This window comes from Melospiza melodia, chromosome 26 (assembly GCF_035770615.1).
Source record: "Melospiza melodia melodia isolate bMelMel2 chromosome 26, bMelMel2.pri, whole genome shotgun sequence".
NCBI classification, from domain to species: Eukaryota; Metazoa; Chordata; class Aves; order Passeriformes; family Passerellidae; genus Melospiza; species Melospiza melodia.
In genome coordinates, this window is record NC_086219.1 from 5505486 (window position 1) to 5520416 (window position 14931).

The window sequence follows — 14931 nt, forward strand, 5'->3', positions numbered from 1 at the left end:
GCTGCCCATATCACTGTGTTCCTGGATTGGAGAATTTCTTGGAGATTTCTTGGAAAGCTTGGGCTGAGGATGTGAATTTCTTACTCTGCAGTCAATAAATAAGAAAAGCTCGTTTTGGAGTTGAAATGGTTTTGTAGTGGCTCAGTGTTCTCTAGTGCAGGTGCTCACAGGGAAATGATGAAGAAATTCACTTGCAGTGCAAGCAATCCATTCCCAGGAATTGTTACCTACCAGGATGCTTTGCTGTGGTTAGAATTTATGGAATGTTGTTTTTCTTTAAGAGAAAAAAAAAAAATCTGCAGATTTAAGTGCTCTCTTAAGCCCTCTCCCATTTCCTTGTTCTCACCTCCTCGATGCTTCTTGAGGTGCTGGAATGTGTCCAGAGATGGACAGTGGAGCTGAGGAGGGGTCTGCAGCACAAGGAAAAGAGTCTGGAGAACTTCTGAGGAGCAGCTGGGGGAGCTGGGAAGGGGTTCAGCCTGGAGAAAAGGGGGATCAGGGGGCCCTTGTGGCTCTGCACAGCTCCTGACAGGAGGGGACAGCCAGGCGGGGTTGGGCTGTGCTCCAGGGAACAGGGACAGGAGCAGAGGAACAGCCTCAGGCTGGGCCAGGGGAGATTTAGGCTGGACATTGGGAAAAATCCTTCATGGAAGATGCAGTCAGGCATTGGAGGAGGCAGGGCAGTGGTAGAGTCACAATTCCTGGAGGTGCTCAGGAAGTGTGTGACCATGGCACCTGGGCACAGGGTCAGTGGTGAGCCTGGCACTGCTGGGTTAATGGTTGGCTTTGATCATCTTGGAGGGCTTTTCCAGCCTTAGTGAGTCCCTGATCCTGCCTGTGCCACCACTCTGTCCCATTCCTCTTGGAATGAGGACATTCCTTCCTCTGCTCAGAGCTGGCCCAGGCTGGAGCTGGCCGGACATCTAGTGGTGCACAGGGAAACTGAGCCCTGAACAGCACCAGGGCAGCTCAGCCTTTGTTTTTACCCTCCCCACTCACCCAGTGCAACAGATGAGATGCAAGTAAACTGCTGTGCCCCCAGTTTTATAAACTTTCATGACCTCAGTTTTATTAAGTTACATGCTTAACTGTAAATATTCTTATTTCTCGTATTTCAATTCAAGGCTGTTTAGAAAATAGAAGTAAAGTGTGTTTAGGAGCCTCTTTAAGCTTGGAGCTCAATATTTGTATCAAGTTTTGATGTAATTTGCCTGTTCCAGGCAAAACTGAGGCTTTTCTTTGTTACAAATACATGTAACAGCAGGAGAAGGTCAGTAACATAAACTGAAGGACTGTAGGGGGGAGAGTCTTGGCCATGCAGATGGGAACAATTCTGAAAATTCTTGGATAAAATGCAAATAAAGAGAGTCTGGGAAGTCCCCTAGATGGTGTTGGGGGAAAGGCACAAGATTTTTTTCAGAATTTGGGGGAAAGAAACTTAATAATTCAATGGCCCACTTAGAGTTCAATTTATGGAACGTTGTCCCTTTAATTTATTTCCTTCTTTTGAATGGTTTGATTTTTGAAGCTGCAGCTGTAGATAAGTGTTTTCCTTGCCTCAGAATCCATCTGGAAAGAGCAGCTCTTGCAACACAACTTTACATCCCCCAGCAGCTGCTCAAAAACAACCCTTTCCATGGCTCTTGGCTTCCTAAAAGCTTTGCTGTGTTTTTTTTCATATCCACCATCACCTGTAAATACCATTTTCTTCCCTGAGGATTTGACTCTTTTCTTTGGAGTCAGGACAGCAGAACAAGAGGCAAAAGGGAGAAATGATGTTTTTCCAAGAGTGGCTTTTGGCTCAGAGAAGTTCCACTGGGGAGAGAAGAAAGGCTCTTGAGAAGGGAGGTTCAGAACAGGCTCCTAAATTTAGTCCCTTTGATTTACCCAGAAAGGCTGGAGAGATTTGGGGCTTTCTTTGGGATACAATTTAGAGCCGTGCCAAGCCCAGAGCTTGGCACAGAGGCCTGGCACAGAGAAACTGGCTGGGTGGCACACTCATCCCGTTAATGGAGGGCCAGGGGAGGAGCTGGTGTGTTGCTGAGGCTGTGCCTTTTGTTCCCACAGCGGAGCCGTCGAAATCCCAGAGCCGCAAGCCCAAGTGCGGGAAGGGCACGCACTGCTCGCGCAACGCCTACATGCTGGTGTACAGGCTGCAGGCCCGGGAGAAATCCCTCTCTGTGCAGGTGCCAGGTGAGTCCTGGGGTCTTGTTTGTCCATCCCTCACTGTGCAGGTGCCAGGTGAGTCCTGGGTGCTGCTGCTCCATCCCTCACTGTGCAGGTGAGTCCCTGGGGTCCTCCTCTTCCATCCCTCACTGTGCAGGTGAGTCCTGGGGTGCTGCTGCTCCATCCCTCACTGTGCAGGTGCCAGGTGAGTCCTGGGGTCTTGTTTGTCCATCCCTCACTGTGCAGGTGAGTCCTGGGGTGCTGCTTGTCCATCCCTCACTGTCCAGGTGAGTCCTGGGGTCTTGTTTGTCCATCCCTCACTGTGCAGGTGCCAGGTGAGTCCTGGGGTGCTGCTCTTCCATCCCTCACTGTCCAGGTGAGTCCTGGGATCTTGTTTGTCCATCCCTCACTGTGCAGGTGAGTCCTGGGGTCCTCCTCTTCCATCTCTCACTATCCAGGTGAGTCTCTGGGGTGCTGCTTGTCCATCCCTCACTGTCCAGGTGAGTCCTGGGGTCTTGTTTGTCCATCCCCCACTGTCCAGGTGAGTCCTGGGGTCTTGTTTGTCCATCCCTCACTGTCCAGGTGAGTCCTGGGGTGCTGCTGCTCCATCCCTCACTGTGCAGGTGCCAGGTGAGTCCTGGGGTCTTGTTTGTCCATCCCTCACTGTGCAGGGGCCAGGTGAGTCCTGGGGTGCTGCTCTTCCATCTCTCACTGTGCAGGTGAGTCCTGGAGTGCTGCTCTTCCACCCCTCACAGTCCAGGTGAGTCCCTGGGATCTTGCTCTTCCACCTCTCACTGTCCAGGTGACAGGTGAGTCCTGGGGTCCTGCTCAGGCATCCCTCACTGTTAGGTGAGTCCTTGGGGTGCTGCTCATCCATCCCTCACAGTCCAGGTGAGTCCTTGGGGTCCTGTTCAGCCATCTCTCGCTGTCCAGGTGCCACCTTAGTCCCTGGGATCCACAGGGTCCATCCCTCACAGTGCAGGTGCCAGGTGAGTCCTGGGGTCTTGTTTGTCCATCCCTCACTGTGCAGGTGCCAGGTGAGTCTCCCAGGGGTCCTGCTCTTCTGTCTCTCAATGTCCAGGTGAGTCCCTGGGGTCCTGCTTGTCCATCCCTCGCTGTCCAGGTGAGTCCTGGGGTCCTGCTTGTCCATCCCTCACTGTCCAGGTGAGTCCCTGGGGTGCTGCTCTTCCATTCCTCACTGTCCAGGGGAGTCTTGAGGTCCTTGCTCAGCTATCCCCCACAGTCTAGGTGCCAGGTGAGTCCTGGGATGCTGCTCAACCATCCCTCACTGTGCAGGTGCCAGGTGAGTCCTGGGGTCTTGTTTGTCCATCCCTCACTGTCCAGGTGAGTCCTGGGGTCCTTCTTGTCTTCCTGACAAGGACCCCAAGTCCTGAGGTCTTCCATCCCTCACTGTCCAGGTGCCAGGTGAGTCTCTGCAATGCTCTAGGTGGACCAGGAGGCAGAATTTTGCTTGAAGACCCCTTTAGAGCTAGGAAGTTCCTGGAGCCCCTCTGCTGTGGTTTCAGGCTGGAGAAGGCCCCAGGGAGATCTCAGAGCCCTTTCCAGTGCCTAAAGGGGCTCCAGGAGAGCTGGAGAGGGAACTGGGACAGGAGATGGAGTGCCAGGATAAGAGGGAATGGCTTCCCACTGCCAGAGAGCAGGGTCAGATGGGATATTGGGAAGGAATTCCTGGCTCTGGAGGTGGGCAGGCCCTGGCACAGGGTGCCCAGAGAAGCTGTGGCTGCCCCTGGATCCCTGCAAGTGTCCAAGGCCAGGCTGGATGAGGCTTGAAACAACTGGGGATAGTGGAAGGTGTCCCTGGGTGAAAAAAACAAAAAAAGATCTTCAAGGTCCCTCCCAACCCACTCCAGGATTCCATGATTTTTCACTGTTTGCCATGAGCCCCAAAGGTGTTGTCAGCACCTTGGTGTCTTAACCAGTGAAACCCCTGGATTTTCCCAGCACTTAATTAACATTAAACTGCCAATCCCTCCCATGTGCCCACTCAGACATTGCTTTGTTACCCAGCTGGTCAAGCTGGGAAGGGGTCAGGAGGAGATCATCCCTCTGGGATTCACCATCCTGCCTTGATCCCAAAGGAGCAGGAGAGCAGTGTGGTTAAATGTCATCAGCAAGGCACGAGGAGGTGAATAATCCTGACAGATGTCAGGTTCCCTCTGTGACTGCTTCAGCTTTGCCACATCAGGAATAAATGACATGAAAATAAAGAGGCTCTGAGCCCCCAGTGGGAATTTGGGCCAAGTGCCTTCGTGTTGTGCTGTAGAATTATGGGGGTGCCAGAGCTCCCCGTGGGCTTTGCCCTGTGGGTTTCATGTTTCCTGTTAGGCTGCTCCTTGATTAGAAATACTAATTAGGCCCCTGGTGCTGAGGTGTGTTCCCCCTTCCCTCGTTTTCTGTGGAGTGGGGACAGCAGAGGTGGCAGGTCCCTTTGGGTCTCTGCAGAGGGGGTAAATCATACACCTAATTCCCCTCTAATAAACACCCCAAACCTTTCCCAGGCCCCCCCCCGTTTAAAGCACACCCTCCAAGACATAAAACTTCAGGAATTAGCACTAATTCCTGCCTGGATCTGTATTTTCAGCCTGTTTCCTGAGCTTTCTTGCTCTCCCTTTCCTCCTACCCCTCTGCCCAAAACAATAACTCAACAAAAACCTCCCCACCCAGCTCCAAATTCCTGCACAGCCCCGCGGTTGCCTTTGTTTCCCGTGGAATCCTGCCAGGGAACAGGGAGTGAAGGGCAGCAGTCGAGCTCTGTGGTTGTGGGGAGGTTTCATGGAACTGTAAATTTGAGGCATTTTGCTTTGATGCTGTTAAAAAGCTGCTTTTCCGGGACAGTGGAGAGACGTAACTTTGGCTCTGATCTCAAGGAGGTCAAGCTGGTTAGTTTGTAATATTGGATATTCTCCCAAGGTGGATATTTTGGTCAAGAATTAACCTTTTTGCAGCTATTTTAGCTCTTCAGAATAATTCTAAATAGGAAAAGGCCTCAGATAAGCAGAGCTTCCCTCACTGCTCCCTCACACCAGCCCTCTGAGGGAAGTGGTTTATCTTCTTTTTTCCTTGCTGAGGTTTGGTTTGCTTGGGGTTTTTCCATCAGTGGCAGCAAAAATCCCCATTCCCTTCACCTTTCTGTTGATCTGCCCTGGCTAATCTCCCATCTCCTGAGGGCTCTTTGCCCTTGGGTTTGCAGCATGCTGGATCGCAGGTCGTGACAGGCTTTGGGTGTATGCAGAGGGTGAAAATTTGTTTCCCTCTCAGAATGATGAGGAAGGACAGAGGAGCTGCACCTTAACATTGCAACCAACCCCAAGTAAATTATTTTCTTGGGTGCAAAACTTTGCTTTTAATAATTTGCAACCTTCAGTATCAGAGAGGGCAACACATCCACGTGCTTGGCTTGGGGAAAGACCTCGCCCAGCAAGGCTGCGGGAGGGAATTTTTAGGTTTGTTGTCCCCAGATAACCCATGGTAATTAACATAGCTGGCATTTTCCCTTCAATTCCTGTTTTTCTTGGTTTTTTTTTTTCTTTCCCAGCTTTTCTGCAGGAGCTGGTAGAGCGGGATAACTGCAAGTTTGAGGAGTGGTGCAACGAAATGGCCGAGATGCGCAAACAGAGCGTGGCCAGAGGCAAGATCAAGCACGAGGAGGTGAAGGAGCTCTACCAAAGGTTACCCGCCGAAGCTGGTCTGTAAGACATTGTGGAGTATTGCTGTAGTAGAGCTGTTAAGCTTAGCAATGATTTGTGATTAACCCCCAACTCCTGTGGCCGTGCTGGAAGGCGTTCCCGCAGCCTTCTGCAAGGGGAGAGCTTCATGCGTGCTTACATTTGTTTTCCTTTGCTTCTTCTCCTGCCTTAACCTATTTTTCTCCTTTCTTTGCTCATTCTCATGGCCTCTGGCATCGCTAATTCCCCTCCTGCTCCTTCCCCATCCGTCAGCCTCATGCTTTGTGACTCTTTTCTTCTGCCTGGTGAGCAGCTCAGCTCGTTAGGATCATCGAGGCGGAATAACTGCCTGCTCCCAAATTGCCAGCTCACAGCAGGTTTGGGAGCTGGTGAGCCCAATTCATCAGCAGGTAACAGGCTGAGAGAATGCCTGACCTCCAGCAGAAAATTACTGGATCCATCCCTGCCAGTGCTTCCCTGCTTCATGTCTCAGTTTTGTAGGGAGACTGGGGTTAAGCTTTTTCTCTTCTCCTTGTGTCTTGTTGCCTCAGCACACTGAGTTTTATTTCCCACTTTGTTTTTCTCACCCATCTCCCACAAAACTTGTTCTATCTATCCAGCCCTGAGAATTTGTCATCACTATATACCTCTCCTAAAAACTGCAGAATAATTACAATTGAAGACTTAAAAGTGGGTTTAATTGTGTGGCCTGTAAGAGAATTCACTGTTCAGCTTTTATTATTGGATGCTCAGAGTCCACCATGAGATTGGAGTAGCCCAGCAGCAACTCCTGTTCCTGTAAGCATCTGCCTCTCCAGTTTGGGAATGCAGGTGTCAGGAAGGTGTCACAGCTCCTTGTGAGCCCGAGCAGCACTCAGATGTCACTGTGAGATCAGAGTTGTGCTGGAGGGATGAACCTGCCCTGAGTCACCCGTGAAAAGGAGCAGCAGCACAGTTCCCGTGTGCTTTCCCTCAGCAGGAACAAAAGAGTTTGCTCTTGGCAGTTCTGATGTGACAGAGGAATAAATCTCAAAAAAATATGATTTTTACAAGTGCAGGTGAAGCTCTTCTGCCCCAATTTAGAGATGACAAGACCTGAAACTTTGCCCTGAGGCACCCTCTGCCTGCTGCTGGCACGTCATGGGCACAGCACTTCCAGCACAGCTGGAGGCAGCGTCATTCCAGCACTGCTCCGGGTCCTATCTCTGTGGAGCTTGGGGCTGTCTCTGCAGCTGTGCAGACACGTTTTCTGCCAGCTTTGTGGAGCCTGCCCCAGAAAACCCTCCTTTCTGGGGGAGGCAGTTTCATCCCAAACTAGCAAACCGGTTCTGACAGCGACGCAATTCTCTGGAGGTCACGGCTGCGGCGGGCATTGCGTAAGATGAAAACACCGTGGATTGAGGCTGTGGAGGAAAAGAGGCTTCACAGAGCTCCAGTGCAAGCTGCAGACACAGTGTTTTCCTGCCTTCTGTATTTTCCTCTTGCTTCTCTGTTGCTGCCTCCTAGGAAATGTAAAGGATTTTTGCTCAGTTGTAAATGTCACCGACGGGTGCATTTCCTCATGGTTTCAGAGCTGCCTTCATGGCAGCACAGAATGGGTTTGAAATCTTCCTAATTTCTTCCCAAATTCCCAGTCATCCACTGAAGAGTTGTGTAGTGATACTGTGCCTCAGTATTGAGATACCGGGGTTTCACCCCAACCTGCTCATACAAGCACTGACCTGCTCCTGAACCTTGGCTTTGTATTTCTTTTTCATCAAACAAGGGCAAACCTGCTGCACTGCTTCAGCAAAAAACCTAAGCAAGTTTCCATTTGCACTGTAAATTTTAGAATTTTCTCACCTAAAATTTTAAGAGACACTGAAAATTTATATGCTGAAAAGACAGGGGGAACACTGATTTCGTCTCTGCTGTTGTTGCCTTTAATTTTCAAATTACCCCAGTGAACTGTCTCTGTTGTAGAAAAAGCCTGGAATGTATGATCATGATTTAAATATTGTATCAGTCCCTTGATGGATGATAGGAAAACCTTCCTCTTTCCTCAACTGCTCTCCAGTAATCCCCAAAAGGTTTGAAAGCACTCCCATTCCTCCTTGGAGCTGTTGCATATTGATTGCTGAATCCAAAATGATCTGCACATCTTAATCTCACGAAGCTCCTGTCTTCCAAGTCTGTGACACTGAGATCAGAATGGGGTGGGAGTAGCTGGATCAGACCTTTGAAAACTTGTACCTCAGAGATTTAATCCACAGTGATTGCCTGTTAATTTTTAAGAGTAATTATAAAATACCCACCTGGTGTTGGAGCTGACATGTGTGGTCTTGTTTCTCTTTGTGTTTTCTCCCCTCCCAGGTTCTCCTTACGACTTCATCTCTCTGGAGTGGCTGCAGAAGTGGCTGGATGAGTCCACTCCTCCCAAACCTATTGATAACACAGCCTGCCTGTGCTCCCATGGCAAACTCCATCCTGATAAGATATCCCTGATGAAGAGGATATCAGAATACGTGGCCGATTTCTTCTACCGCCGATACGGAGGAGGGCCCCGGCTCAACGGTAACATCTCCTCCCAGTCACCTCCTGCCTTGTGGTCTGGAGCCTTGTTCTGCTCCCAGCCCTGTTTGGAGCCATCCTTCATCATCCTAACTTTATTTCAGTGCATGGCTTTAGTGCTGCCTTATTTCCAGGGGATTTTTTTTAATGCCACTTAATTCTGTTACCGTTTCCCAAACCTATTTAGGGTGATCACAGGGTCAGCTTTGGGCCTGGGCTGTTCCTGGAGGAATTGCTGTGGAGGAATGGGGCACTTGGCTTAGGAAACATAATACTTGGAAGGTTTGAAGGCGATTCTAGAAAATAAAACTTGCACATGCAACACTCCCAACTCTTGACAATTATTTTCTGAGCACCCACAGCTCCTGTGTGTGGGCTGGGTTTTACGAAATATTAGGCCAAAAATATCCCTTCCTGTCTGTCACCTCATCCAAGGAAGCACTTACCTGTTAGCCTGCTCCTGCATCTACCACCCATTCTGCATTTCAGGGTCAGCCCAGCCCCTCCAGGCTTTGGACATCCCCTCATCAAGCCCCAGGTTTCATTCCTTTTAGGAAGTTGCTCAGTAACTCCCACTGAGACCAAATTAGCTCAGCTCCTACTGGGAGCTTGTAGGGAAGAAACTGCTTGTGACGCAGGCAGCCTTTGTGGGGAAAAACAGGGCAAGGTTTATTAGTCAAGTGGAAGGATTGCCTGGAGGGTTGTGGGTTGAGTATGGCTGGCAGGGAGGGAGGGATGGATAAAAGGATGGATGGACACGCTGCTTCACTTCTCCTCTTGCTCCAGGATGCAAATCTAAATCCACACCCAGCTAAAGGATTTCCACTCCCTTGGTCCTCCAGCCTTGCAGGAGGGTGGATTTTCTGGATTGAGCTGTCAAAAGTGCCACAATGCAGGTGTTGGTTTGTTTTCCTGGCATTTCCTGCCTCCTGTGGCTGGGTGCTGGGCTGCCCTGGCTCCCTGTGACTGCAGGAGCTGGGAGAGCAGATCTGTGAAGCAGTGGAACAGATCACAGCTCATTTGAAGTATTTTATGCTTCTTTAAGCTTCAAACGTGGCCTGATGGGGCTGTAACCCCCAGGATTTCCTCATTTACACATGAAATCACCCATCCTCAGGCAGGATAGTTGGTACACACCTATCTGAGGGCCTTCAAACCAGCAGGAAACGACCTGTGCAATAAACCATGCAATTAATAATGTAAAAACCTGTTTTTCTTTTCCCTCCCACCCCAGTCAAAGCACTTTGCAAGGACTGTGTGGTGGAAAGGTGTCGAATCCTGAGGCTGAAGAACCAGCTGAACGAGGACTACAAAACAGTCACCAACCTGCTGAAGATGACAGTCAAAGGGTATGGAAGTCCCAAACATGCTTTTTAGAAGTGTTTAAACAGCTTTTTCCTAAAAAAATTCCCTGTTTGGGCTCTGAAGAAGGGAGCTGTGGTTTTGGGGTGCCACACATTTGCTTGTCTCCCTGCAGGACCGATGGGTTTTGGGTTGGCAAAGCCTCCTTGAGGAGCTGGCGTCAGCTGGCTCTGGAGCAATTAAATGAGCAAGATGAAGATGCAGAGCACAGTAATGGAAAAATGAATGGAAATGCACAAAACAAAGGTACTTACTCCTGATTTCCTCCTAATTTCTGCTGCTGTAGAGAGCTACCAGCTCTGCCTTATCCCTGCTAACAAATAAACACGTCGGAGGTTTCTGTAGCTGTTTTGTTCCCCTTGTATGAGTAGGGAGGAAATGATAATAAATTAAAAAAAGGCCTTCATTTAAGGAGCTTTTTCTTTGCTAATCTTGAAAACTGCGGGGTGATCTTCATGCTGGAGAGGGAGATGAGGTGATAAGTGGTTTTACAAAGCTGTGTGAAATTACCACCCCAGACACATGATCTTTTTATCCACTTTTCTCTTGAATGAGAGAGCACGGGGAAGGAAGAAACGTGAAAATTACCTTGGGGAAGGGATGATGATGATGTTTATTGTGAAGGTTGAGGGATAAAACAGCACAGCTGATGCAGCAGCACTGGGAAAACACAGCCTGGGATCAAAAATCATGAAGTGCACTCCATTCTGTGCCCATATCATGAGAGTAGATGGAGGTTTTATTTGCCTTCTGCTCTTTAAATCGTTGAAAATCGTATTTTCTTGAGCTCCTTTGAACTGGGTAAGAAGCTTGCTGGAATGGAAGTGGGAATGATGGCTCAGGGCATTGATCTTGGACTGGAGGGCACCTCAGCCCCCCTGATAAGGAGCACTCATGGAGAAAAGGGCATTTCTGAGTTACCACTCATCCTTCCTCGGGGTGACTTCGATTCACAACAGGTTGCAACTCCCGGTAGTGCATTTGAATTACTCACAAGCCAAGTTGCTCATTAGGCAGCTCGTTAGAGGCTCTTGCTGACACGTCATTGTCTCGATGATGCTCCATTCAGTGGCCAACGCTTGACTTTAACTAATTTAGAGACTGATGTAGGGCTTGTCAGCCCCCTGGCAGGCTCCCCCTCAGTTTGTCAGGCAGCATCTGGTTTAGATCAGGAATTTTGCCAGGAATTCTGCTCCTTTTGCTCTTACCTAGGCTCGTGTTTAGGTTAAACTCGGAGATGTCTGGGAGCAGGGAACCCCTGCGGTGTTCCAGCCCTAACAAATGCATCCTTTGTAATCTCACAAAGGCCTGGCTTGTGCTCCGTGCACTTCAAAGCCCTCCTACGTGACCTGGGGGCTGTAATCCCGCCTGCCCACAGGCCAAGACATCGGAGAATAACAAATTTCCTTCCAAATTTTCCCTTGGGTGAGGGGGTTTGCTGTAATTTGAAAGGCGACCGTGCTCCTTTCCCTGTAAGAATTCTTTTCCTTGGGAGAGCAGCTCTGTGCAATCCTCTTGTATTATTTTTTTTTTTTAATTAGATGAATCAAATGAAGAGAAGAGGGAGGAGGAAGAGGAGTTAAATTTTAATGAAGACATCGTTTGCCCTCATGGTGAGTCTCTCCGGGGGATGGAGCTGAATATCCCCGTTGTTGCCCACTGCTGCCCACATTAACCTTGTAGCCTTTGCTCCATCTCTGGCCAGCTTGAGGAATCACTGCCCAAGAGTGCTTAATTCTCATTTTCCTGGTGTTTCTTGCCTCAAAAGTTTTCCTTGCAGGCAGACTCTGTAAGGACTCAGCCAAGCAGAGCTGTCAGATGCTGAGTTCCCATCCTTGCATGGGCAGCACCGAAGCTCTAAAAACAGTAAGAGAAGAAGAGGGGATGTAAATCAGTGCAGGTGGGAGCTGAGAGTATCTGTTTAACATCCTGGTTTACATTAAATCGGGAGCACTCACCCAGCACCTGGGCCAGGACCACTCCTGGATATCGATTTCCCAACCTGCTGTGCTTTGGTGTTTGTTTACAGAAGCTTTTGACCTCCTGTAAGTTGTTTTGTAAGTGATGCCTCATTAGCTGCATCCTTGGCTACCCCGTTGTTTTAATCTCACTTTATTCCCAGCCATAAAACCCAGTTTTACTTAAACTCCTGTTGGCAGGCATCAGTTTGTGGAGAGGCTCCATCTTACCTCAGACTGAAGGAAAAATGGCATAAATTAGCCACACATCTCCTGTCATCAGAGGTAGTCAAGAACCTGGAGTAAGGCTTGAGAAATCTCATTTTCAAGCAGAGTGTTTGAGCACTTGTCACGATTTTAGCTGTTACTCAGTGCCTTGAACGCTGCATTTCCCTTTGCCTCGGGGCTGCTGCTGTTCAATAAAAGCATGGAGCGTGGGGATGGAACATTTAGGGAGCCAGACACGATAAAAAAATAGGCCAACAGGCCTTTGGAAAATGTATGGTGTTAAATTGCTGGTTGATCTGTGACTTGGGGTCATAGCAGAATAAATAATACTAAATAAGGGGGCTGCTGGCAGGGCAGGATTTGTTGTCTTGAGTTAACCTCTGATTACTCATGGAAAACAAGCTTTCCACCTTGAAAAACTCCCTCTGCAGCGGATCAGCAAATCTCTAGTCTTGTTCCTACGGCCTTAATTTTGTGGTGGAGGAGGTTCCTGCCTCCATGGAGGCTTTGGAAAAGGCTGTGCTGGATCTGGGAGGGCTGGCTGGCCTCCAGGAATGCCACCCGGGCGTTCCCTTCACAGCTCCCTCTGCATCCCTGCTGCAATGCCTCGCTCTCCAGTAGCTGCCTGATCCCAGGGAATTTTTTCCAGATACCAAGTTAAGCCTTCTTTGATGTCAGTGCCCAAAACATGTCCCTGTGGGATGGTGGGAGTGGGAAGCAGGGTCAGCAGTGGTTGAGTTCGTCTTCCAGATGGCAAAACACTTGTGCCCTGCAGACCCAGAGCTGATTTCTCCACCTCTTTCACTCACCATATTAATCTGTTTCCATTAATCATGTGGTGTCAAGGCTCTTATTTGTACAAGCTCCTTTCTTTGCCCATCCTTGCTGGCTCTGGGCAGCATCCTGGGCCAGCCTCTGGAGCCATTTGGCCTCGTTGGATGAAACTCAAGTGGCCAAGTGCTGCATGGAGGCCTGACCTTTGTTTATTAGAGGAAAAGCAGGAGGGGAGCATTGCTATTTTCTCCTCCTCAGGGCTGGCCAAATTCCAGGCACGGCTGGAGGGAGTCGTGGGCCTGAGGAGCTGCTTGTCATGTTAAAGAGCTGCCTGAGGGTGGGGAGGAAGGAGTTCCTCTCCTGTCTCTGCAGCTCTCCAGGCCATAGAAAAGCAGATAATAAGGGATTGTGCCCTTTGGACAGCACAGTTGCTGTTTTCCTTCCCTCTTCATTGATATTCCCAAATCCTCTTCGCATCCCGGTGTCGCAATGGCTGCTCCCCGTGTTCCTCCCTGCACAGAGACTTCCCAGCTGCTGTCTCCAAGGGAGATGAGCTTGTGTTTTTTCCCCTTGGCCATCAGCAGCCCTGTGAGTGGGCAGCTGGTCAGATCCCAGAGCCTTCTCCCGTTTTTCCAAGCCTTGTTTATCCGGCCAGCACGTGTCGTCCTTGTGCACGTGGTGTCCCAGTGCCTGAGTGTGCCTTCTGCTCCCACCCCTGAGACTGCAGGCACAAATGGCTCCTGGAAATCCTTCTTGGGCTCCTGGAGCTGCCTGAGCAACAGGAAAGATAATCCTGATATCAGGATGGATAAATAAGTGTTCTGTGGGGGGTAGCTGGTAAATCTTGCTTGGTATCTTCACATCCGTTCATTCCCCAGAGCAGATTTAGGGTGCAAAATCTTCCCTTTTTGGGAATGTGCTTGGATGGGGCACATGGAACTGTGTTGAGGTTCTGCAGTGGGAGTTTGGGGTTTTCAAGGATGTGGAAGGCACCTGGTTTCATGGAACTCAGAGTTATTATCCTGGGGCTCAGCAATGGTGTCACCATGAGGATGTAGCTGTGGATAGCCAGGATCAGAAAACAGAAACCCTTTGCCTTTTCCCCACATCCCTCCTTGTGTTTGATCAGCTGCTTAGGCCATGGTCTTGGAAATCTAGAGAGCATTTTTGTAAATTAAAGTCATATTATTATTATTTTTTTAATTCTCTGTCTAAAGGAAGCAAGGAAGGAGTTGAAGGTGACTTTACTGGTTTTTGCTGACGTGGTGTGGATTTCTTCCCCACATTTGTTCCTTGTAATCTCTTCAATCAAGGGCTGCAAAAACATTCCTGAGCATGTTGTGATCAAAGCTTTTCCTTGATTCTCTCCCTGCAGGTGACCTGTGCATCTCTGAGAATGAACGGAGGGTGGTTTCCAAGGAAGCCTGGGAGAAACTCAAGCAATATTTTCCAAAAGCCCCTGAATTCCCAAACAACAAAGAGTGCTGTTCCCAGTGCAAGGTATTTGCCAAATACTCCCTTTTTGTTGACTGTAAATACTGCTTGTATTTCTGGTTTTCCTTTTTCACACAACCCTGTGCCATGGAGGAGGATAAAGTCACCTTTAGTGGGAGCTGGGGTGTAATTCACTGTTTCCTGCAGATTTTGGAGCGTGAAGGGGAGGAAAATGAAGCTCTGCATAAGATGATGGCCAGTGAGCAGAAGACTTCTCTGCAGAACCTGTTCCATGATAAATGCAGGCCTTGCCTGGGCAGCTGGCCTCAGGTAGGGATCAGGAGGGGGATCAGGGGATGCAGACAAGCTTGGGAGAGGTTTTTGTTGGCTTTAATCCCTCTCCTGCCCAGAGCAGCTGTGGCTGCCCCATCCCTGGAGGTGCCCAGGGCCAGGTTGGACGGGCTTGGAGCACCTGGGATGATGGAAGGAGATCCCAAACCAGGAGATCCCAAACCATTCACTCTGTGCATGCCAACAGAGCTCTCAGGGGTGCTGTGCTGAGGTGTGACTGGCCTGGATTAGCTGTGCTGGCACAAAGCCCTGCAGAGCCAGGGGGATGAGGAGCTGTGGCTGGCCCACAGTCAGGGAGATGTCAGTGACATGGTTGTATCCATCCCTGGAAAGAGGAAACAGCACAGCCACTTCCCACAGCTCTCCCATGAGCAGGAGGGTGCTGGAACACACCTGAACTTCACCCCACCACCACCTTTTGC

General features: G+C 49.6%; 1 protein-coding gene across 3 annotated transcripts in view; it reads left to right on the plus strand.

The window, feature by feature from the left end:
* The window catches only part of USP48 (ubiquitin specific peptidase 48), a 34717-nt gene that overhangs the window by 9179 nt on the left and 10607 nt on the right, over positions 1-14931 (plus strand). For all 3 annotated transcript variants that reach the window (XM_063176973.1, XM_063176974.1, XM_063176975.1), the window contains 8 exons: positions 2068-2193; positions 5723-5872; positions 8205-8405; positions 9637-9751; positions 9880-10010; positions 11306-11377; positions 14100-14224; positions 14366-14488. In XM_063176973.1, the coding sequence (XP_063033043.1) occupies positions 2068-2193; positions 5723-5872; positions 8205-8405; positions 9637-9751; positions 9880-10010; positions 11306-11377; positions 14100-14224; positions 14366-14488 (1043 nt within the window). The remainder of the gene's footprint in view (positions 1-2067; positions 2194-5722; positions 5873-8204; positions 8406-9636; positions 9752-9879; positions 10011-11305; positions 11378-14099; positions 14225-14365; positions 14489-14931) is intronic.